Raw genomic sequence first — 25,941 nt, forward strand, 5'->3', positions numbered from 1 at the left:
CTGACACTGCAACTCTATCTCAGGCCCATGTCCAAAACACATAACTTTCTTGTGGCACATTCTACTTCTGTTTCTGGATATCATTAAATAGTTACAAACATTACTGACACCCACAATTCCTACATTTGAAATGAGACGAATATTGTATAAAAAAAACGCAAAATTCTGCCTGATGGACAACAAACCTGTTTATTATCATTTTTCATAAAGTACTGGTTTTAAAATATATACAAACTGTACATAGATTGTTCCAATTTTCTTTTCCCCAGTTCCCCCAACTCCAAAAGGCCAGGATGAATACTTCGGACTGGGTTAAAATGGTAGGGGGTGATTTTTGCCGAATACTTTCGGTGTTAAAAAGGTGGCCAAGACATATCTTAAGCTGAAACGCTGGTTTAGCCAATGTTTAGTGCAAGACAAGACCTTGGTAAAGGAGTTGAAGCCAGCAGTAGGATTGACCACCTAGAGGCTCATTAAAAGGGCTGCATGGAAATTTGGTGGCGAGCATTTGAACTAAGGCCCTTTCCCAGCAGCAACCAACTGTTTGGGAGTAAACACGCGTTGATGGTGATTTCAAGCGATACTCAGCACTTCCTGATCATTGGTCCTGGAGCTATGAAGAGGACCTCAAACACATCAGAAGTCTTTCTGGGACATTTTGTCAAGACTTCACCAACACTCGAGCAACATTTTGTTACAGAATAGAAACAGAAAATGCTGGAAATACTTTTCTGTTTCTATTTCAGATTTCCAGCATCCGCAGTATTTTGCTATGGAAATTCTCTGAGGACTTCACCTAAAGTGAGTACATGTTGTGCTACTCCACCTTATAGGAGTCCCCAGTAGAAAAGGAGTGCTTGGTCATGAACATCTTGCGAGGGAACTGATTGCTCTGGACGAGGAATGGGAGGAGGAGCTCCAGGAGAGAGGGAGAGGAGGGCAAGGTGGCATCCATCCCTCCTCCTCTGGATCTCCTCCACGAGGACCTGGGCATCCTCTCCTTCGGTCCCTGAGCCATCCTGCAATGTGCCGCATTCAGTGGAAGTGGGTGCGAGGAGCCCACATATACTGCGTCTAATCAGCACTTGAGTGCTAAACCTGCTAGTTTCTGGTTAGTGCCGGGTGGCACGTTCAAATCATAATAATCATCAATTAGCCCAAAAACTGTGCTAAATCCAGACTTTCAAACAGGCATTTCTTATTAGCACAGCACCCTTTTCACACCTGTTTTCACCCTTTGGCCAAAATAACCCCCTAAGACTTTTACTTGGTATATCTGAATGCATCTGCGAAAAAGGAAATCAATCTATAATTAACAATAATAGAATTATAAAATTAAAGGTTACAAGTTATCAAATATTACATTATATTAAAGCATGTTTGTAGCAGTCAGCCTGGGTTTTCTAACACAGCTGTACAGGATTTATAACTGAACCAGAAACATTATTTTCTTTATAAAAATGCTTCTGACTTATCGATACCCACAGCGAAAACTGCAGTCATTGGGATTATTTGACACAACTGAAAACTTCCAGATGGACCAGGATCTTTCGGGTACTTTGTAAGTTTATCCATAATCATACAGGGGGAAGGGGGCATCACAGAACATTCATCTTCAATAGGCTTAACCAGCACCAGACAGGCTGCTACCGTCAGTACTGCCATTAGATGGTGCATTAACATTTAACACTGGCAAGTAGGAAGTGACCGGGGGGGCTGGGTATTTTCAGGTGGGGGAATGAGGTTGGTGTGAGCTGGCTCCAATTTCCCTTCTTTACCTGAGCACAACTTAGTCCAGAAATGGAACAGTCGAGAATATTGAAGCATGATTTCAGTTCTCACGTGAGAACCCAATTTGTTGTTCATTTTCACTGGGATGAAGATCTTTACTGTCACAAGCTCCAGTTGTTAAAGAGGGCATTTTGGAGTGTATGGAGAAAGTTACTGGCTGTTAAACTAGGTCCTGAACCCATTTTATTTAACTTGTATAGAGATGGTTATAGTCCTTAGAACACTTGAACCATGTGCAGGAATTAAACGCAAGTACTAATGATCATATAATGGGGCAATTGTGGGATTAACTGATTTTCCACCCAAAGTGCTCCCTGCCATTTTTTTTGATGGAAAGTTCTGGAATATCAGAGCTGAGAATATTGCGAGCAGTATCAGCACTGTTTCGTGAGTTGCTGAAATGTGAAGTGATGCCACAACACACAATGCACAGCCACTGTATTGCGCTGCACCGAGGCAGAAACTAACGGACAAGGCAATAGTTGGACCCAACAAGGGGCACAGGAAGTGGCAGAGAATTAAACACTGGATAAACAGGTAGCCCAGACACTGAATGGGACAGGGAGGCTGATGTGAGGTGGCAGAGGGACTGGACTGACTGAGGCAGAGGCGATGGAATACTGGAATGACAGCCAGCTTTGATACTTGATGCCATAATCATTATGTTGGAAGCCATGCTTCCAGGGTCTCCATTACTACAAGTGAAGAAGTATTTGTAATCAGTGTATTAAAGATACAAATACTGTACAAACACACCAAGATTGAAACATTGCCTAATGTAACATTTAGCATGTAATACAGAATCACATTAAATTAATAGGGAATTATTACTGTTGTTACCAGCCTTGCCTGATAGTTTGCAGAGTTAATAATCATGGTTCACACAACCATGTCTAAATGTTCAGTAGCACTAGTTTGAATGGCTTGGTACTAAAATAATTTATAACAATATCTGGAACGGGGTACATTGGCTCGGTCATATATTGATGGGTAGAGTGCTATACATAAGAGCATGCACTGGGCTGACTGCTTCCGAGTGGCCAGGGAATCGGACAGCTTCACAGCACCGGCTGTTGTTGGTGCAGCTCGATGGGATGGCAATAAGCAGACAAGGGCTGAGGGAAGGATCCGCTCAATTCTTGCAGTAAAACTAATTCCACCAGACACACATCATTCTTTTGTTCACATGTTGGTAGGTACAGTGATTCTGTCGGTCTGTACTATGAATTAGCAATTCTACAGGACCTGCAGCAAGCTTTGTTGTAATACCAGTGGGAGCACAGATTGACTTTTATTGCCAGTACACAGTTAGTTCCAAGTTGATCTTGACAACTGTCATCTGTGGAACAATAATAGTGATTGTCAGTATCCCAAAATGCTGTCAACTCCCCTTATGTGCAGTAAAAACACAGCTTAACAATCAACGCATCATGTTGAAATCCAATCTTCTGGACAGCCCTATTCTGAGTCTAAGGATGCACTAACTGGCACAGACAACAAGACGCTGACAGACTCACAATGTAACACTGAACAGAAAAGAAACAAGGACTGGAGCAACAGTAAGATCATCACTGGGGATGCTCCAGGCAATACTTCTCAGTGATGTTTACAATGCAGCAACTCACCAAAGTTACTTGACAGCAGCTCCCTCTCCTGCGACCTTTACCACTGAGCAGGACAACAGCAGCAATGCCGTAGGAACACCATCACCTCCAAGTAACACCACATCCTGACGGACGTATATTGCTGGAACTTCGTCGTCGCTGGGTCAATATCCTGGAATTTTCTACATAACATCATTGTGGGAGCACCTTCACCACAAGAACTGCAGCGGTTCAAGGAGAAGACACTCCACCATCAGCTTTTCAGGGTAACTATAGATGGGCAATAAATGTGGCCTTTCCAGCATCGCCTACATCCCGGAACAAATAAAACAAATGTATGTACTGCTTCATCGCACAGTGAAAATTTGTAGAGCGATGAAGGTTGCAGGAATGAAGCCACCTCATCACTGAGAGACAGCGTGTGTATCAGTAAGTACAGTAAGTACTTCCATGATGGCCAGCTGCACTGTGACAGCAATGCCTCAGTGATCCTCCTGTGGTACAGGTGGAGGTGGATGTAGTGTGATGGTGCCTGGATTGATAAGGGAATTGTATCTAAAGAAGACTTGCATTTACATAGAATAGTACAGCACAGAAGGAGGCCATTCAGCCCATCCAGTCTGTGCCGGCTCGTTCGAAGAGCAATCCAGTTAGGCCCACTCCCCCGCTCTTTCCTCATATCCCTGCAATTTTTTTCTCTTTCAAGTATTTATCCAATTCCCTGTCAGGCAGTGCATTCCAAATCCCAACCACTCGTTGCCTGAAAAAGTTTTCCCTCATGCAACCTCTAGTTCTTTTGCCAATCACCTTAAATCTGTGCCCTCTGTTTATCGACCCTTCAGCCATGAGAAACAGTTTCTCTTTATTTACTCTTTCTAGATCCTTCATGATTTTAAACACCTCTATCAAATCTCCTCTTAGTCTTTTCTGCTCTAAGGATACAGCCTTATCACATTGGGATAATGGAGCACTGCTGCCATTTATTGTGCTTCCCTGGTAGTGAATCTTTTTGAACCGCTGCAGCCCGTGTGGTGAAGGTGCTCCCACAATGTTAGTGGTTTGATACAACTGAGTGGCTTACTAGGCCACTTCAGAGGGCAGTTAAGAGTCAACCATGTTGGTGCAGGACACATAGGCCAGACTGGGCAAGGACAGTAGGTTTCCTTCCCTAGTTGGGTTTTTGAAAAAAATCCCTCAATTTCATGGTCACTTTTACTGATACCGGCTTTTTATTTCCAGATTGTGCCGAGAAAGCCTTCACTTCTCATCCGCCATTCATTTCAGTGGAATGCAAATTTCAGATATGGAGCAAGCTTCATTTGTAGTAAATGGAAAAGTCTGGGATGCAGCTTTAAGTGTAGGTACACGTAGCAAATTAATTTATGTAGCTAATAGAGCATGGAAAGATGCAAGGTACCAAAGCACGACGCAATGGAATTTAACACACTCATTATTACCTGGGGGCTGGGTAGGACAGGCTTGGAGATCACAGCTTTGCTTTGCGACAGGTTTCAGGAGAGGGTCACAACCTCGGACAATTTCTTTTCCCTGATAACATTTCACATCTCGCATTCTTATTCCAACTCCACAGGTTTTAGTGCACTGGGTAAAGGTGACAAAAGGATATTTTATTACATTCAGTGTAAGAACAAAAACAAGAAATCCAAAAAAAATCCATTACATATTTTAAGGTATCTATGTGCATTTAATTAGTGGGTATTTAAGGACATGGGCATTAAGAAGGAGGAGGAGTAGCAATGTTGATAAAATACACATCACAGCAGTGGAAAGAAAATACTTCAGTAAGCGTGAACAGGTGGTGGAAACAGTATAGGTATAATTAAGGAACAGTAAAGGATGCAACTCTGGTTGGAGTTGTCAATAGACCTCCTAACAGTAGTGATGTAGTGGGGGAATTTATAAATACAGAGATTGGGGAAGCATATACAGAACATAAGAAATAGGAGCAGGAGTAGGCCATTTGGCCCCTCGAGCCTGCTCCACCATTCAATAAGATAATGGCTGATCTGAATCTGGCCTCAACTCTAATTCCCTGCCGCGCTGGAAAAGTTTGAAATACCAGTGGTACAAGGGAAACCCAAAATAAGTCATGAAAAGGAGCTTATTGGACTAAATATAACTAAAACAATTGTGGGAGAGAAAATAATGGGACTTAACCGTCAAAACTCCAGGCCCGAATGGTTTCCACTCCAGGGTGAGCACAAGAGATCATCAGCAAAAATAAAAGCTCACGGAATTGGAGGTAACCTTGGGTCAAGGGTTGGTAATTAGTAGGGAGGTGTCGAAGTGCCAACCATGAGGGATTATGGAGTGTCCTCCTCAGATTCGGCTGCCCTCAAAGGTTTGTCACCATCCTCCGCCTGCTCCATGATGACATCCTGATCAACTGATCCATCACAGACTCATTCCACGTTCGGACCGGGGTCAAGCAAAGCTGTGTAATCACACCAATGCTCTTCTCGATCTTCCTTGCTACAGTGCACCATCTCACCCTCAGCAAGCTCCCCGCTGGAGTGGAACTAAATTACAGGACAAACGGAAAACTGTTCAACCTCCACTGCCTCCAGGCCAGATTCAAGGTCATCCCATCCCCCGTCATCGAATTACAGTACGCAGACGACACTTGCGTCGGCACACACTCTGAGGCCAAACTCCAAGCCATCGTCAACACCTTCACCAAGGCATACGAGAGCATAAGCCTTACACTAAACATCCGTAAGACAAAGGTCCTCTACCAACCTGCCCCCGGTTATCAAAACATAACGATGAGGCCTTGAACAACGTGGACCATTTTCCACACCTCGGAAGCCTACTGTCAACAAGGGCTGACGTAGACGACGAGGTCCAACACCGCCTTCAATTTGCCATCGCAGCCTTCGGTCGCCTGAGGAAGAGAGTGTTTGAAGACCAGGACCTCAAACCCGGCACCAAGCTCATGGTCTACAGAGTAGTGGTGATACCCACCCTCCTATATGGCTCAAGAGATATGGATTATGTACAGCAGGCACCTCAAAACACTGGAGAATTACCACCAACACTGCCTCAGCAAGATCCTGCAAATCCACTGACAGGATAGGCGCACTAACGTCAGTGTTCTCGCTCAGGCCAACATCAAAGCACTGACCACGCTTGATCAGCTCCGCTGGACGGGCCACATCGTCTGCATGCCTGACACGAGACTCCCAAAACAAGTGCTCTACTCGGAGCTCCGACATGGCAAGCAAACCCCAGGTGGACAGAGGAAACGTTTCAAGGACACCCTCAATGCCTCCTTGAAAAAATGTAACATCCCCACCGACACCTGGAAATCCCTAGCCCAAGATCGCCCAAAGTGGAGAAAGAGCATCCGGAAAGGCGCTGAGCACCTTTGAGTCTCATTGTTGCGAGCAAGCTGAAGCCAAGCGTACAGCGGAAAGAACACGCAGCAACCCAGGTCCCCCCCACCCACCCGTTCCTTCAACTACCATCTGCCCCACCTGTGACAGAGACTGTAGGTCCCGCAATAGACTCTTCAGTCACCTGAGAACTCATTTTTAGTATGCAAGTATGTCATCCTCGACTCCGAGGGACTGCCTATGATGATGATGATAATTAGGTAAGTGGAAGTCAGAAAGTGGGGATGAAGAGAATGTACTCTGATTGCTGGAATGTGACAAGTGGTGTTCCTCAGGGATTTGTACTGCATATCCAACTTTGCAGATGATGTTAGGAGGCACAGTAAATTGTGTAGCTGGGAGCAGGAAGTTACAGAGGAACATTGATTGATTCAGTGAGTGGGCAACACTGTGGCAAATGGAGTTCAATGTGGGGAAAGTGTGAGGTCACCCACTTTGGACCCAAGACAGACAAATCAGAATATTTTCTTAATGGCGAAAGGCTAGGAATTATGCACTAGCAAAGGGATTTGGGTGTCCAGGTACACAAATCACTAACAGCTAGTGCATGGATACAAAAAATCATCAAAAAGGCTAATGGAAAGTTGACTTCATCTCAAAGGGGAGGAAGTTATGCTTCAGTTGTATAGAGCTCAATCAGACTCCATTTACAGTACTGCATTCAGCTTTGGGCGTTGCACCCCAGGAAGAATACACTGATGTTGGAGGGAGTATACTAGGGCTTAAAGGACTAATTATGAGGAAAGGTTGCATAAACTTGGCTTGTATTCCCTTGAATTTAGAAGACTGAGGGGTGAGCTAATCAAGGTGTTTAAAATAATAAAATAATTCAATAGAGTAAACACAGTGAAACTATTTGCTCCGGTGGGGGAATCCAGAACAAGGGAGCACAATCGTAAGATTCGAGCCAGTACATAGTGAAATCAGGAAACACTTCTTCACATAAAGGGTACTGAAAACCTGGAAATCACTCGCCAAAAGGCAGAAATTTTTAAGAGTGAGATCAACAAATTTTTTGGGACAGGGTAGCAAGGGATATGGATCAAAGCCGGCTAAATGGAGTTGAGGTACAGATCAGCCATGATCTATTTGAATGGTGGAACAAGTTCAAGGGGTTGAATTCCCACTCCTGTTTATTGAAAAATGAACATATTTAAAGGGGAAGGTAATTCTAAGGGGATACTTCCTCTTCAAAGTACTCCCCAGATTATAGAAAAATTATATTCTTCAAAATTTCCTTTGATGATTTTTGTAAAAATGTTTATTACACACATGGAGATCCTTAAGTTGGGTTTCTCTGCCTGCTTGGCCGCTCCGATTACATAACCAACAGTAACCATCTCAGAGTGGCTCCATAGGAAACATCGAGAGCTGCAACTAGATTCCCAACACACATAGCTTCCTGGGGCCAGCCGGCTCCAGCATGTGTCTGAAGCTACAACTCTCGTGGTTTCCTATGGAGTTTCCCCATGATCCACAATATCCTTCCATTGAGACCAGGAGGGTCACATGCTTGGTCTGTGCAGGTTAGCTGACCTAAGCCTGAGTGGCAGTAGAAGTACTACAATTATCCACAGCACTTCCTGGCCAGAGAGGAGAATTCACAAAGGTTCCGGCTTTTGATCCCTGTGCAGTAACCCTTGGTGTAAAATTCACATGTCTGCAGGTTGGATGAGGGTAGATCAGACTCATCTGTGAAGCACCAATGGTTGAATAATCAAACATAAAGCATTGCTACTTGGCAAAACATCAGACAGCTGCAGCCTCTATAGAACAACTTTTGGGGAAATGTACAATTCTTTTAACCTCTTGAAAATACATTCATTAAGCAATTGAAATCCATGTTAGTCTATGGAATTTCTGCTTTACAGAAATGCTGCCTTTGGCCCAATCACAGCTGCTGGCACACAATTCATGCTGAAGTGCTTTGATTTGCACTGGGGTTTAGGGTTTGCTGCTATTACCTCAGACCACGAAGTAGTAAACCATTTGAAACATGGCCGCTCAAAGCATGTAGTTTCTTCAATCAACTTCTGAGCTGCATCACATTCCTCGGGATTGGGGATTTTAACTTTTCCGTTCACTATTCCCACACACAAAACAACTCTCCTCTTCACCCCTCGGCCGCACGTTGTATTGCACTGTTGGAAGCAGACCAAATTGGAACCTTCAAGTTAATGCCGTGATTAGAATCCTGAATCTAATACACTTGGTATATTTCCCCAATGTTAGAATAATGAATACAAGAAGTTAATTCTCCAGACTGACCACTGATCAGGAAATCTCCAACACTGACAGTAAAACTGACCATCAATCTAGTTTATAACACCCAAATTCCCAATATGCTCTCCCAGCGCATATCATCTATCCCAAAAGATGATTTACTATTTATAGAATCATAGAATAGTTACAGCACAGAAGGCGGCGTGCTGGCTCTCTGCAAGAGCACTTAGAAAAATTACGACACTGAAGGAGGCCATTCGGCCCATCATGTCCATGCCGGTCGAAAAAGAGCTACCCAGCATAATCCCACCTTCCACCACTAGGTCCTTGTTCTGTAGGTCACGACTCTTTAAATGCACATCCAAGTATTTTTTAAATGTGATGAAGGTTTCTGCCTCTACCACCCTTTCAGGCAATGAGTTCCAGACCCCCAACACACTCTTGGTGAAATTTGTTTTCCTCATCTCTAATCCTTCTACCAACTACTTTAAATCTATGCCCCCTGGTTATTGGCCCCTCTGCTCAGGGAAATAGATCCTTTCGATCCACTCTATCTAGGCCCCTCATAATTTTATACACCTCAATTAAATCTCCCCTCAGCCTCCTCTGTTCCAAAGAAAACAACCCCAGCCTATCCAATCTTTCCACATAGCTAAAAGTTTTCAGTCCTGGCAACATACTCGTAATTCTCCTCTGTACCCTCTCTAGTGCAATCACATCTTTCCTGTAATGTGGTGACCAGAACTGCATGCAGTACTCAAGCTGTGGCCTAACTAGTGTTGTATACAGTTCTAGCATAACCTCCCTGCACTTATAATCTATGCCTCGGCTAATAAAGGAAAGCATTCCATATGCCTTTTTAACTACCTATCGACCAGTCCTGCTACCTTTAAGGATCTGTGGACATACATTCCAAGATCCCTCTGTTCCTCCACACCTCTCCGTATCCTCCCATTTATTGTGCCTTGTTGCACCTCCCCAAATGCATTACCTCACACTTCTCTAGCATGAATTCCATTTTCCACTTTTCTGCCCAACTGTCCAGTCCATCAATATCTTCCTGCAGTCTAAAGCTTTCCTCCTCACGGTCAACCACACGGCCAATTTTTGTATCATCTGAAAACTTCCTAATCATACTCCCTACATTCAAGGCTAAATTATTAATATATACTACAAAAAGCAAGGGACCGAGCATTGAGCCCTGTGGAATCCCACTGAAAACAGCCTTCCAGTCACAAAAACTCTCGCCAACCATTACCCTTTGCTTCCTGCCACTGAGCCACTCTCCTTTTACTTTTTTGATCAGCCTGCCATGTGGGACCTTGTCAAAAGCCTTGCTAAAATCTAACCTTGTCAAAAGCCTTGCTAAAATCTATCTTTGTCAAAAGCCTTGCTAAAATCCATGCACTGCCCTCATTGACCCTCTTCGTTACCTCCTCAAAAAATTCAATCAAGTTAGTCAGACACGACCTTCCCTTAACAAATCCATGCTGACTGTCCTTGATTAATCTGTGTCTTTCTAAATGAAGGTTTATACTGTCCTTCAGAATTGATTCCAATAATTTGCCCACCACCGAGATTAAACTAACTGGCCTGTAATTACTATGTTTATCCCTTCTTCCCTTTTTAAACAATGGTACAACGTTAGCAGTTCTCTAATTCTCTGGCACCACTCCCGGAGAAAGGGAGTATTGGAAAATGATGGGTCTGAGCCTCTGCAATTTCCTCCCTTGTTTCTTTTAATAGCTTAGGATATATTTCATCCAATCCTGACGACTTATCTACATTCAAAGATGATAAACCCCTTAATACTGCCTTTTTTACTATGTTTATCCCATCCAATATTTCACTCCCTTGCTCCTTAACTTCAACGTCGGCATTATCCCACTCTTTGGTGAAGACAGCCGCAAAGTATTCATTAAGTACCTTACCCACATCCTCCGCCTCCACATGTTACTATTTTGGTCCCTAATAGGCCCTACTCTTCCCTTAGTTATCTTCTTGCTCTTTATGTACTTATGAAACATCTTGGGGTTTTCTTTGATTCTACTTGCCAGTATTTCTTCATGACTTCGCTTTGCTTTCCTAATTTCCTTTTTGATTTCACCCTTACACTTTCTATACTCTTCTAGGCTTTCTGCAGTATTGAGCTATCGATGTCTGATATAAGCTTCCCTTTTTTGCCTTATCTGACCCTGTACCCTGTTTGTTATTCATGGGGTTCTAAATTTGGCAGTTCTACTCTTTTTCTTTGTGGGAACATGTTTACCCTGAACCCCTTGTATCTCCCTCTTGAATGCCTCCCACTGCTCTGACGCTGATTTACCTTCAAGTAGCTGTCTCCAGTCCACTTTGGCGAAATCACTTCTCAACCTTAATATGATATTGTGGATTAAGTATATTTAAATCGGTAGTGGGTAAAATGATGGAATCAATTATTAAGGATGTCATAGCAGCGCATTTGGAAAGAGGTGACATGATAGGTCCAAGTCAGCATGGATTTGAGAAAGGGAAATCATGCTTGACAAATCTTCTGGAATTTTTTGAGGATGTTTCCAGTAGAGTGGACAAGGGAGAACCAGTTGATGTGGTGTATTTGGACTTTCAGAAGGCTTTTTACAAGGTCCCACACAAGAGATTAATGTGCAAAGTTAAAGCACATGGGATTGGGGTAGTGTGCTGACATGGATTGAGAACTGGTTGGCAGACAGGAAGCAAAGAGTAGGAGTGAATGGGTACTTTTCAGAATGGCAGGCAGTGACTAGTGGGGTACCGCAAGGTTCTGTGCTGGGGCCCCAACTGTTTACTTTGTACATTAATGATTTAGACGAGGGGATTAAATGTAGTATCTCCAAATTTGCGGATGACACTAAGTTGGGTGGCAGTGTGAGCTGCAAGGAGGATGCTATGAGGCTGCAGAGCGACTTGGATAGGTTAGGTGAGTGGGCAGATGCATGGCAGATGAAGTATAATGTGGATAAATGTGAGGTTATGCACTTTGGTGGTAAAAACAGAGAGACGGACTATTATCTGAATGGTGACAGATTAGGAAAAGGGGAGGTGCAACGAGACCTGGGTGTCATGGTACATCAGTCATTGAAGGTTGGCATGCAGGTACAGCAGGCGGTTAAGAAAGCAAATGGCATGTTGGCCTTCACAGCGAGGGGATTTGAGTACAGGGGCAGGGAGATGTTACTACAGTTGTACAGGGCCTTAGTGAGGCCACACCTGGAGTACTGTGTACAGTTTTGGTCTCCTAACTTGAGGAAGGACATTCTTGCTATTGAGGGAGTGCAGCGAAGGTTCACCAGACTGATTCCCGGGATGGTGGGACTGACCTATCAAGAAAGACTGGATCAACTGGACTTGTATTCACTGGAGTTCAGAAGAATGAGAGGGGCTCTCATAGAAACGTTTAAAATGCTGACGGGCTTAGGCAGGTTAGATGCAGGAAGAATGTTCCCAATGTTGGAGAAGTCCAGAACCAGGGGTCACAGTCTAAGGATAAGGGGTAAGCCATTTAGGACCGAGATGAGGAGAAACTTCTTCACCCAGAGTGGTGAACCTGTGGAATTCTCTACCACAGAAAGTTGTTGAGGCCAATTCACTAAATATATTCAAAAAGGAGTTAGATGTAGTCCTTACTACTAGGTGGTCAAGGGGTATGGCGAGAAAGCAGGAATGGGTAACTGAAGTTGCATGTTCAGCCATGGGTGCAGGCTCGAAGGGCCGAATGGCCTACTCCTGCACCTATTTTCTATGTTTCTATGTTTCTAAATTGTGATTTATACATTTATGGGTGCATTTATGCTATATGTAGCTTTGGTGAGAAATGGTTTAGCTTCATACCAATGCTGCAGTTAATGTAAATGCAGCCTGAATCTGAAATTAGGGCCCTACCTGACACTGGAGCATCGGGGAGCAAGACTCTTGGGGAGAGGTAGCCTCATTGCACTTCACTTCGGTGTCAGTACTGGTCTGAGTCACCCAATTTATATTCTGCAAGTCTAAAGTCCACAAAACCAAAACTGCTTTCTAACAACACTAAACTTGGTAATGTGAGGGCACTGTAGAATGAAACGAAGGTTTTTATATATAGTTAAAATGTGGTGCTATTTATATATGTAAAATACAAGGATGGTTTCTAGCTAAAAAATGCAATGAAAAGTTTATTTATTTCTTTACTCACCCGTTCCCAGTCTTGGGCTAGCCAATGGGGTGCGCAATCTTTGGCTCCACAGGGATGTATGGCATGGGGTTTTGATTGAGGGCTGCACTGGGATTCAGGCATAACCCTGCCTTCTGAGTTCCTGCAGTACACGTGTCTTATCATTCTTCCCTGCCCACAAGGCCCCGAGCACTGAATGCACAGGAGAGAAATTATCAATGCAACGTCAATATAACAGATTGCAGAAGGTTTTGATGGATGGTACATAAAATTCTTCCGACTATATGTAAAAGATCTTTACTTCAGAGTTAACACAAAAGGTAACCTGTGTTGTGTATTTAACCCTTTGTAACCTGCATGACACCTGACCACCAGAGGGCCCATCTGTTGGGAGGCCCAAGGGATCCCAGCATCCCTTGGGAGTACAGTATATAAGCAGGCCACCCATGAGGTACCTGCACTCTGGAATCTTAATAAAGGAGCTTAGGTCACACTTGCTCATTGTACGCCGTTATCAGTCTCACTATTTATTATGAGCGTAACAATTGGCGACGAGGTAACGAACAACCGCGCGAAAATGCAAAGAACAGTCGGCATCCTGGAGAAGTTCTCAGAAGGGGATGATTGGGAGGCCTTTGTGGAGAGACTCGATCAATACTTTGTGGCCAATGAGCTGGAAGGGGATGAGAACGCCACCAAACGAAGGGCGATCCTCCCAACTGTCTGTGGAGCAACAACCTATGGCCTCATGAAGAATCTCCAGGCCTCGGCAAAACCAACAGAGAAATCCTACGAAGAATTGTGTATGCTGGTCCGAGAGCACCTAAATCCTAAGGAAAGCCTTTTGATGTAGAACCGATATCGCACCACGTGTCAACAATAGGAGGGTCAGGAAGTGGCGAGCTACATCGCCGAACTAAGGTGCCTCGCAGGACATTGTGAGTTTGGGCGATTCCTAGAACAAATGCTCAGAGACTTTTTTGTACTAGGCATCGGACATGAGACAATCCTTCGCAAACTGTTGACTATAGAAACTCCGAATTTGAGTAAAGCCATAACGATAGCCCAGGCATTATGTCCACCAGCGACAACACCAAGCAGATTTCGCAGAACAAAGAAGTTTTGGCCAGTACTGTGCATAAAGTAACATCGGTTTTGAGCAGAAATGTACATGGCAGAACGTACACGCCGGCTGCTGTGGCCCGACCTCAAATGACCCAGAGTCCGCCATCATCTGTTAATGCGAGGCAGTTAACACCCTGTTGGTGCTGCGGAGGTGATCATCGGCCCCATCAATGCCGCTTTAAGCACTATGCGTGCAATGATTGCAGAACAATGGGACACCTCCAACGAATGTGCAGGCGAGCTGCAAACCCTGCAAACCATCACGTTGCAGAGGAAGATCGATCCACAGTGGATCAGACTGAGTTGGAAACTCGTACGGAGGAGGCAGCAGTGTACGGGGTACATATGTTCGCGACGAAATGCCCACCAATAATGTTGAAAGTTGAACTGAACGGCATTCCAGTATCTATGGAGCGGGACACGGGGGCAAGTCAGTCCATAATGAGTAAAACGGCCTTTGACAGGCTGTGGGAAAAGAAGGCACACAGGCCCAAGCTCAGCCCCATTCACTAAGGACTTACACCAAGAAACTAATCCCTGTAATTGGCAGTGCAGACTCAAAGTCTCCTATGATGGAGCAGTACACGAACTCCCGCTGTGGATTGTGCCGGGGATGGCCCCACTTTGTTTGGCAGAAGCTGGCTGGGGAAAATCCGCTGGAACTGGGACGACATCCGAGCGCTTTCGTCCGTCAACGACACCTCATGTACCCAGATTCTAAGCAAGTTCCCATCGTTATTCGAGCCAGGCATTGGAAGCTTCTCGAGGGAGAAAGTGCAGATCCATTTAGTTCCCGGTACGTGACCCATCCACCACAAGGCTCGTGCGATACCGTACATGATGTGTGAAAAAGTGGAAATTGAGCTGGACAGGCTGCAACGTGAAAGCATCATCATGCTGGTTGAATTCAACGACTGGGCCATTCCGATTGTCCCGGTACTCAAGGAGGACGGTACGTTTAGAATTTGCGGGGACTATAAAGTAATGATTAACCGTTTTTCGCTGTAGGACCAGTACCCGCTATCCAAGGCAGATGATCCATTTGCGACCCTGGCTAGAGGGAAGACATTCACCAAGCTGGACCTGACCTCGTCCTACATGACGCAGGAGCTGGAGGAGTCTTCGAAAGCCTCACCTGCATCAACACGCACAAAGGTTTGTTTATCTACAACCGGTGCCCGTTCGGGATTTGGTCGGCCGCGGCGATCTTCCAGCGGAACATGGAGAGCCTGCTAAAGTTGGTTCCTTGCACAGTGGTCTTCCAGGACGACATATTGGTTACAGGTCGGGACACCATGGAGCACTTGAAGAATCTGGAGGAGGTTCTTAGTCGGTTGGATCGCGTGGGGTTCAGGTTGAAACACTCGAAGTGTGTTTTCCTGGCACAGGACGTCGAATTCTTAGGAAAGAGAATCGCAGCAGATGGCATCAGACCCACCAACGCCAAGACGGAGGCCATCAAGAACGCGCCGCGACCACAGAACCACAGAACGTGACGGAGCTGCGGTCGTTCCTGGGACTCCTTAACTATTTTGGTAATTTTCTACCTGGGTTAAGCACTTTGCTAGAACCCCTTCATGTGCTACTGTGCAAGGGAGACGACTGGATATGGGGGAATTCACAAGCGGCTGCCTTTAAGAAAGGCAGAAATTTATTGTGTTCTAACAAACTGCTTGTCCTGTATAATCCATGTAAACGATTAGTGTTAGCTTGCAATGCGTCGTCATACGGGGTCGGGTGTGTGTTACAACAGGCTAATGATATGGGGATTTTGCAAACGGTTGCGTATGCATCCAGGAGTTTGTCCAAGGCCAAAAGGGCCTACAGCATGGTTGAAAAAGAGGCTCTGGCGTGCGTTTATGGGGTAATAAAAATGCACCAGTAGTTACTTGGCCTCAAGTTCGAGTTTGAAACTGACCACAAATCACTCATATCGCTGTTCTCTGAGAACAAAGGGATTAATACCAATGCCTCTGCCCGCATCCAAAGATGGGACTCATGCTCGTCTATGTAATCCGCCACAGACCGGGCACAGAGAACTGCGCAGATGCTCTCAGTCGGCTACCATTGCCCACCACCGGGGTAGAAATGGCACAGCCAGCGGATTTGCTCATGGTCATGGAGGCATTTGAGAATGAGAAGTCCCCTGTTATGGCCCGCCAGATCAGGACCTGGACAAGCAAGGATCCTTTACTGTCCTTGGTAAAAAACTGTGTTCTCCATGGGAGTTGGTCCAGTGTCCCAGTGGAGATGCAGGAAGTGATTAAGCCGTTCCACAGACGCAAAGACGAGTTGTGCCTGCAGGCGGACTGTCTTTTGTGGGGCAATCGCATGGTCTTGCCCAAGAAAGGCAGAGACACATTTATTTGTGAACCGCACAACACCCACCCAGGCATCGTAATGATGACAGCCATAGCCAGATCTCACATGCGGTGGCCAGGCATCGACTCAGATTTAGAGTCGTGTGTGCGCCAGTGCAACACTTGCTCTCAGTTTAGCAATGCACCCAGAGAGGCACCGCTAAGTTTGTGGTCGTGGTCATCCAAACCATGGTCGAGGATCCATGAATTTATGCGGACCCAAAATGTTCTTGGATGTCGTGGACGTTTACTCAAAATGGATTGAATGTACAATAATGTCTGTAAGCACATCCACGGCCACCATTGAAAGCCTACGAACCATGTTTGCCATGCACCGCTTGCCTGATGTCCTAGTCAGCGACAATGGGCCGTGCTTCACTAGTGCTGAATTCAAGGAATTCATGACCCGCAACAGGATCAAACATGTCACATCTGTCCCGTTCAAGCCCGCAACCAACGCCCAGGCAGAATGGGCAGTTCAGATCATCAAGCAAAGCTTGAAATGTGTGTCGGAAGGCTCCCTGCAGACCCGGTTGTCCTGAGTGCTGCTCAGCTACAGCACCAGATCCCACTCACTCACCGAGATTCCCCCAGCTGAGCTGCTCATGAAAAGGGCACTTAAAACAAGGCTCTCTCTTGTCCACCCTGATCTCCATGATCACGTGGAGGGCAAGTGGCATCAACAACATATGCGCAAACTTGTCACGCGATATTGAGATCAATGATCCTGTGTTTGTGCTCAATTATGGACATGGTCCCAAATGGCTTGCTGGCACGGTCACAGCCAAAGAGGGAAGTAGGATGTTTCAGGTCAAATTGGCCAATGGACAAACACACAGAAAACATTTGGACCAAATCAAATTACGATTCACCAACAGCTACAAACAACCCGAAGAGGACACCGCCAACTTTGACCCTCCAACACACACATAAGTGGCAACTGACATCATGGTTGACCACGAAACAGAACTCATCATCCCCAGCAGTCCGGCAAGGCCGGCTGCCCAACAGCCCAGTGAAGAATTGACCAACCCACCCACACCCGCATTTGTACTGAGACAATCGACAAGGGAGCGTAAAGCCCCAGGTCGTCTCACCTTGTAAATAAGTGTACTGTTAACTTCACGGGGGAGTGATGTTGTGTATTTAACCCTTTGTAACCTGCATGACACCTAACCACCAGAGGGCCCACCTGTTGGGAGTCCCAAGGGATCCCAGCATCCCTTGGGAGCACAGTATATAAGCAGGCCACCCACGAGGTACCTGCACTCTGGAATCTTATTAAAGGAGCTAAGGTCACACTTGCTCATTATACACAGTGTCACCCTTTATTATGAGTATAATAACCTGAATCCACGATGTATTGCTTGTAGGTAGTTATTACACAAGGAAGCCCATAAATAAATGAAAGCATCACAAAACCCAACAATTAAAGGCTAATAGTTCTTGTTCATATATTTTCAAACAACAAGATATGTGGTATCTTTAATATTAAACACATCCCAAGTTATTACATGGAAAAAGAAAGACTAGCATTTATATAGCTCCTTTCATAACTACCGGACATCCCAAAGAGCTTTACAGTCAATGAAGTACTTTCGAAGTGTAGTCACTATTGTGATGTGGGAAACGCGGCAGCCACTTTGTGCATAGCAAGCTCCCACAAACAGCAATGTGATAATGACCAGATAATCTGTTTTTGTTATTATTATGTCTGCAATTACCATCGAATAACTCCACGAGGCTTGTACTGTGAGTAAGAGCTGTGTGACTTCAGTCCATTTAATCCAACTGTAAAGTGAGGGGCAGCATGGCTGACTGCCTTTTAAATGCCCTTGCACACCAGGGCAGGAAACCCCTGGAGCCTCCAACAGCAGCGGCCTCAGGTGGTACATCGTACATAATTACATAGTGAACACAAAGAGTTTGCATACATGACATCATTCTCCCCCCCCACCCCCGGTCTTTGATGCGAGTTGATTACAGGTTAAGGTGATCCGGAGCCCTGCGCTCTCCCTGGTTGACTGTCTGAGTGTCGCTTCTGGCCTGGGTGAGTTGGTTGGGTCACTGCTGTCTTGTAGCGCGACTGGTTGGGCTGGACTGTTGGGGATGGTGGGATCATCCTTGTGGTTGGCACCGAGGTCTGTTGACGATTGGGCGTGTGTCGGTGGGTCGCTGAAGATGAGGTCCTCTTCCGGTGGTTCTTGGTTATCTGTGAATCGTAGTTTGGTTTGGTCCAAATATTTTCTGCACATTTGACCGTTAAGCAGTTTGACAATAAACACTCTATTGCCCTCCTTGGCTAATACAGTGCCTGTGACCCATTTGGGGCCCTGACCGTAATTCAGCACAAACACAGGGTCATTTGCAGTGATGTCTCATGATACAGCTGCGCGATCATGGTACGTTTTGCTGATAACGCCTGGCTTCCACCTGATCAATGAGGTCAGGGTGTACTAAGGAGAGCCTGGTTTTGAGTGCTCGTTTCATAAGTAATTCTGCAGGAGTAACCCCGGTAAATGAGTGTCCTGTAGCTGAGCAGTACCCGGGACAACAGGCGGGTTTGTAAGGAGCCTTCCGTGACATGTTTCAAGCTCTGCTTTATGGTTTGGACTACCCGCTCCACTTGGTCGTTGGATGTGGGCTTGAACGGGGCAGATCTGATATGCTTAATGCCATTACGGGTCATGAATTCATTGAATTCTGAGCTGGTGAAGCATGGACCATTGTCGGTGACAAGAATGTCGGGTAAGCCATGGGTGGCAAACATGGCCCTGAGGCTTTCAATAGTGGCTGCGGACGTGCTGGATGCCATTATTGCACATTCAATCCATTTGGAGTAGGCGTCCACAACAACCAGGAGCATCTTCCCAGAAAGGGGCCTGCATAATCCACATGGATCCTGGACCATGGTTTTGAGGGCCAGGACCAGAGACTAAGTGGAGCCTCCCTGGGAGCATTGCTCAGTTGTGAGCATGTGTTACATTGGTGCACACACGACTCCAGGTCCGAGTAAATGCCGGGCCACCAGATATGGGACCTGGTGATAGCCTTCATCATGACTATGCCTGGGTGGGTGCTGTGTAGGTCACGTATGAAGGTTTCCCTGCTTTTCTTTGGCAAGATAACGCGGTTGCCCCATAAGAGGCAATCTGAATGGATCGACATTTCGTCTTTATGACGGTGAAACGGCTTGACCTCGTCTTGCATGTCTCTGGGGACCGCTGACCAGCTCCCATTGAGGACGCAACTTTTTACAAGGGATAGCAGAGGATCCTGGCTGGTCCAGGTCTTAATTTTGCAGGCTGTTACGGGTGACCCATTGCTATCAAAGGTATCCATGGCCAGTAGCAGGTCTGCAGGCTGCGTCGTTTCCACCCTGGTAGTGGGCAACGGTAGTCGGCTGAGAGCATTGGCGCAGTTTTCAGTGCCTCACCTGTGGCGGATCACATAATCGTAGGCAGATTGTGTTAGTGCCCATCTTTGGATTCGAGACGAAGCATTGGTGTTTATGCCTTTGCTTTCCGAAAACGGTGAGATTAGGGGCTTGTGGTCCGTCTCTAATTCGAACCTGAGTTCAAACAAATATTGGTGCATCTTTTTTACACCATGAACACAGGCTAAAGCCTCCTTTTCGACCATGCTATAACCTCTTTCAGCCTTTGATAGGCTTCTGGACGCATAAGCAACCGGTTGGAGCTTGCCCACTGCATTGGCTTGCTGCAAAACACACCCGACACCGTACGACGATGCATCACATGCTAAAACTAGACTTTTACATGGGTCATATAATACCAACAGCTTATTCTAACACAGCAGGTTTCTGGTATTCTCAAAGGCGGCCTCTTGATTTTTACCCCAAACCCAGTTGTCTCCCTTGCGTAACAGCTTGTGCAACGGTTCCAGCAAAGTGCTCAACCTTGGAAGAAAGTTACCGAAATAGTTGAGAAGTCCCAGGAACGAGCGCAGCTCCGTTACCTTTCATGGTGTGGGTGCATTCTTGATGGCCTCTGTCTTCGAGTCCGTGGGTCCAATGCCGTCTGCCGCAATCTTCCTCCCCAGGAATTCTACCTCTGGCGCCAGGAAGACACATTTGGATCGTTTCAACCGGAGTCCAACTCTGTTTAGTCAATTTAAAACTTCTTCCAGGTTGTGCAGGTGTCGAAGCCAGTGATGAGGATGTCGTCCTGAAATACGACAGTACGTGGAACCGATTTCAACAGGCTCGCCATGTTTCTTTGGAATATGGCTACAGCTGAGCGAATCCCGAACGGGCACCTGTGGTACATGAACAGTCCTTTGTGCGTGTTAATGCATGTTAATTTTTTCGACGACTCAACCAGCTCCTGAGTCATGTAAACAGAGGTTAGATCCAGCTTGGTGAACGCCTTTCCCCCTGTTAATGTCGCAAAAAGGGCATCGGCTTTGGGTAGTGGCTACTGGTCCTGTAACGAGACTCGGTTGATCGTTACTTTGTAGTTGCCGCAGATTCTGACCGTGCCATCGCTCTTTAGTACCAGAACAATCGGGCTGGCCCACTCATTGAACTCGACTGGCGATATGATTCCCTCGCGTTGAAGTCGGTCCAATTCAATCTCCACTATCTCCCTCATCATGTAGGGGACCGCTCGAGCCTTGTGAGGAACGGGCCGTGCCTCAGGGACCGAGTGGATCTGTACTTTGGTGCCTGTGAAATTGCCGATGCCTGGTTCAAATAAAGATGGGAACTTGCTCAGCACTTGAGCACAGGAAACATTGTCCACTGACGATAATACTTTGACGTCTTCCCAGTTCCACCGAATCTTCCTCATCCAGCTTCTGCCATGCAGCGTTGGCCACAGTGGCAGCTCGTGTGCCTCTCCATCATAGGGTACTTTTACATTCGCACTGCCAATAACTGGTATCAGTTCCTTGGTGTAAATGCACAGCTTTATCTGAATCAGGCTCAGCTTGGGTCTTTGTGCTTTGTTGTTGCCCCACAGTCTTTCAAATGCCTTCTGGCTCATAATTGACTGACTCGCCCCCGTGTTCAGCTCCATGGATACAGGAACGCCATTTAATTTGACTTTTATCATCATGGGAGGACTTTTTGTGGAGAGGGTGTGCACTCCGCACACTGCTCCCTCGGGCTGCCTCTCTAGCTTGTCCTTTGTGATCCACGCTGGATCGGGACTCTTCTGCCGACTCCACTGTCACGTGGCAAATCGCAGTACGTTTGCACATTTGCTGGAGGTGGCCCCTTGTTCTGCAGCTTTTGCACGCATAGTCTTTAAATCGACATTGATGGGCTTCATGATTACCCCCGCAACACCAGCATTGTGTTAATGATTTCACATTTACACCCCTTGGCGGCCTAGCAGCAGCAGGCATGTAAGCTCTGCTCTGTACAGTTCTTATTAGTTCAACAGTTCTGCCTGCAATCGGCGTTATTTTACGTACAGTACTTGCCAGTGAGCTCCGATTCTGGTAGGAAGTCATCCGTATGGTATTGCGAATTAGTTCAGTCAGCTCATCGTATGTCTTATCCTTGGCCTTCGTGGGTGCCAGCAAGTCCCTGACGAAGCGGTAGACCTCGGGCCGACAACGGGTCAGCAATTTAGTCTTGCGCTTCTCCGCCAACGTGTCCGTCTCCCCTGCCAGGTCATTTGCCACAAAATATTGCTCGGGCCTTTCCCTCTGCGAAGTCTTTTAGTGTGCCAAAGGTAACCATAGTCGTGTGAAAGTCCGTATTCTCGTCGTCAGTTATTATGTCTGCAATTACCATCAAATAACTCCACGAGGCCTTGTACTGTGAGTAAGAACTGTGTGACTTCAGTCCATTTAATCCGACTGTAAAGTGAAGAGCAGCATGGCTGGCTGCCTTTTATATGCCCCTGCACACCAGGACAGGAAACCCCTGGGGCCTCCAGCAGCAGCGCCCTCAGGTGGTACATCGTACATAGTTACATAGTGAATACAAAGAGTTTGCATACATGACAGTTATGTTGATTGAGAGACAAATATTGGCCTGAACACCGGAGATAGCTCCCCTGCTCTTTTTCAAAATAGTGCCATGGGATATTTTACATTCACCTGAGAGAGCAGACGGGCCTCCATTTAATGTCTCATCTGAAAGATGGCACCTCCGACAGTGTAGCAGTCCCTCAGTACTGCACTAAGTGTCAGCCTAGATTTTTGTGCTCAAGTCGCTGGGTTGGGACTTGTACCCACAACCTTCTGACTCAGAGGCGAGAGTGCTACCCACTGAAGCATATCTGACAATTAATGTGACATTAGGTTGGGGAATAGACGCCAAGCCATGTAGGGACAGATATAGAACGGGTGACCTAATGCATGATTGAACAGGCTAATTTTTAAACAGAGGTTTTTAAACAGAGAAGTTTAAACATGCTGTTCAACATGTTGTACAGTCGGACTTACCGGGCCCCAGTCTGAAACAGTCCACTGTCGATCACAAGGAGGTCCAACACAATCTTTCTGAGCTGGTGGCTTTGTTTTCTCATCACACAACCATTCTTCCTTTGAACATCTCACTTCCCTGATCACAGTAACCCGTTCTGCACACTTTGCTGTACACTGGGAAAGAAAATACATTAGTGTATGAACTGCATAATAGCAGCGCAAAATTGCGTACCGCCCCGGTTGGGGACTGTAACAGCTGTAAGGCGGGACTTCCTGCGCCAGGCGCAAATTCGCGGGCTTTACTTCCTCTCTGGGGTGCGACCGGGGCGCTAACCAATGCAAATTTTCCAGTGTTATGCAGAGGGGCGCGTAGCGCTGGCGGGAATACAGGGCTCTCCCCTTCCATTAAAGGGAAGGGCCAAGCTGACGCTGCAGGAGGGAGGAGGGGCCACCGCTAGAGCGCCAGGTTGCTGATGCTGTGGCAGCAGCCCGGCACACAAGCGGAGTGCCGGGCTGTAACATCGCAGCACGGACCCAGTGATCTGAAGTGAGGAAGGCTGTAACTGATAAGTCAGTCGTTGAAACATTTTTGAGCGCTGTGCCTCCCCATTAGTTTTTGCCCCGTAGGCAGTCTGCGAAGCTGTCATGGGTATTGCCCGCTGTAGCCTCATGGGGCGCTACAGAATTTTTGCTCCAGGGTGAAAACGGGTCGCTGCGCACAGTGATGACGTTTAATCCTCTTTAATCCTCTGTTACAGCTCACCCACTGTACTGCGAGTTACAGAAGGTGAGGAACTGAGCCAGCGAGTCCCACTTAGTGAGCTCCCAATCAGCTTTTCTGTCAGGGGAAGGCAGTAAGAGGTGATCAGCGGTTTTGCCGCAGGGAGGGGGAATTGCCCCTCCGCACCCAGGACAAGAACAGCTTTGGCTGAGGGCAGGTTTCCTGTCTAGCTTCCCAGCTGGGGAAGTATGAGTGTAATGGGAGACCTGAATAAGAGAACAGTGAGAATATTGTCAACTTTTTTTACCAATTAAACCACAACAGATTTTGCTTGTACATCTAAAGTACTTCATTCTGTTCATGAAAGATCTTTTCCCCAATTTTTTGCTTCCCTTTTTTAAGCAAGACATTATAGGGTGGTGAGTTAGTCTGACATACTTCACAGAGAATTGTTAAGATCTGGAACGCACTATCTGAAAGGGTGGTGGAATCAAATTCCATAGGAACATTTTAAAGGTAAATGGATATGTACTTGAAGAGGACTAATTTGTAAGGTTATGGGGAAAAAGCTGAGGTGTGGAATTAAATTGAACAGACCTTTCACAAATTGATACAGGCATGACAGGCTAAATGGCCTCCTTATTTGCTGTAAGAGTCAAGATACTGAAAACCGAGTAACTCAGGATGAATGTCTCTTAGAAACCGGAATCCTTAGTAATCTCCCTATTGGATTGTTTGATGTATACATGGAATACAACAACTGAATGAACATTAGAGAGTGCATTAGTTACATGTAAAAACATGAATTAATCATACCTCTGACCACTCCGACATCTCCCACTGTGGGCCACAAGCTGGGTTTTTGCAGGTTTTACGTTCTGATGGCTTGAAGAGATCAGCAGATTCACACATTTCGTTGTACACTGAGCTGTCAAATCCAGCAGAAATAATCTTCCAGCAGCGGACTATGCGGAATTGGTGTCCTTCTCCACAGGTGCGTGAACATTCACTCCAGCTACTCGTCTCCCATCTGCAACAAGTTATTTACAAAAAGGACAAACGAGCGCATACTACATGAACACTCCCCGTACCACTTCCACTCCAGATTAAAAAGGGACCAGTGTATAGAACAATAGTTGTTGTTCTGACAGGGTACAGACAGGTTTAACCCTGAGAAACTTTGTCATGGCCTTAAGAACTGCAAAGAGGGAACGTGGGATGAACCTGAGATGAGGGAAGGTGAATGAACAGGTTTAGAAGGTGGTGAATATTTGGAATACATTGCCCAATCGAGGCGAATAACATCATTAATAAGAGGGAATTGGATTGAGAGATCAATAATTGAGGGATATATGTAGTGACTTGTATGTTCTGTTTTTGAACTCTGGGTCCAGTCAGATGGATCCAAATGTTCCTAAACCTGAGCGTAATAGTCGTTTCATGCTCTTATAATCTGTTATTTTCTTTTAAAACAAGAGAAAGTTGAATGCAGTTTTTCACTAATTACTCCCAGCCTTTCTGCCGAAATTACACATGCGTACATATGCACACAGGTCTGCTGTTCCTGTCAGCGTCCAAGGATTTCCTTTTCTCCCTTTTATTTGGGCAGCTGGGCCTAAATAGTTTCTTCTTGTCAGATGAGCTGCCTGTGGAGGTATGACTCACTCCAGAGTATGCTCAGATGGTATATAAGAACATAAGAAATAAGATTGGGAATAGGCCATTTGGCCCCTTGAGCCTGCTCCACCATTCAATAAGATCATGGCTGATCTGATTCTGGCCTCAACTCCACTTCCCTGCCCGCTCCCATAACCTTTGTCTCCATAATCATTCAATATACCTGGACCTGAGTGACTTGGGGGGTCCAGGTACATAGATCATTAAGATATAATGAAGAGATACAGAAAATAGGACAGGAGAATATCTATGGATGTTATTTAAATGGACTTCCAGAAGGCATTTGAAGTCCCACATAAGAGACGGTTAACTACAGTAGAAGCCCACGGAATTGAGGGCAGATTATTGACCTGGTTAGGAAATTGGCTGAGTGGCAGGAGACAGAGAGTAGGGATAATGGGCAGGTACTCAAATTGGCAGGATGTGACTAGTGGTGTCCCGCAGAGATCTGTGT

At 46.0% G+C, this 25,941-nt stretch overlaps 1 protein-coding gene across 1 annotated transcript in view; it reads right to left on the reverse strand.

Moving 5' to 3' along the window:
- Positions 1–208: 208 nt before the first annotated feature.
- Positions 209–25,941, reverse strand: part of LOC139232500 (ADAMTS-like protein 2) — a 126,403-nt gene continuing 100,670 nt past the window's right edge. Inside the window, exons 14-19 of the mRNA XM_070862809.1 lie at positions 24,627–24,840; positions 23,108–23,263; positions 13,224–13,394; positions 8,776–8,952; positions 4,853–4,997; positions 209–3,130 (exon numbers count right to left, since the gene is read on the reverse strand). Of these exons, the coding sequence (XP_070718910.1) occupies positions 3,012–3,130; positions 4,853–4,997; positions 8,776–8,952; positions 13,224–13,394; positions 23,108–23,263; positions 24,627–24,840 (982 nt within the window). The 3' untranslated portion in view covers positions 209–3,011. The remainder of the gene's footprint in view (positions 3,131–4,852; positions 4,998–8,775; positions 8,953–13,223; positions 13,395–23,107; positions 23,264–24,626; positions 24,841–25,941) is intronic.

This window comes from Pristiophorus japonicus, chromosome 20, assembly GCF_044704955.1.
Source record: "Pristiophorus japonicus isolate sPriJap1 chromosome 20, sPriJap1.hap1, whole genome shotgun sequence".
NCBI classification, from domain to species: Eukaryota; Metazoa; Chordata; class Chondrichthyes; family Pristiophoridae; genus Pristiophorus; species Pristiophorus japonicus.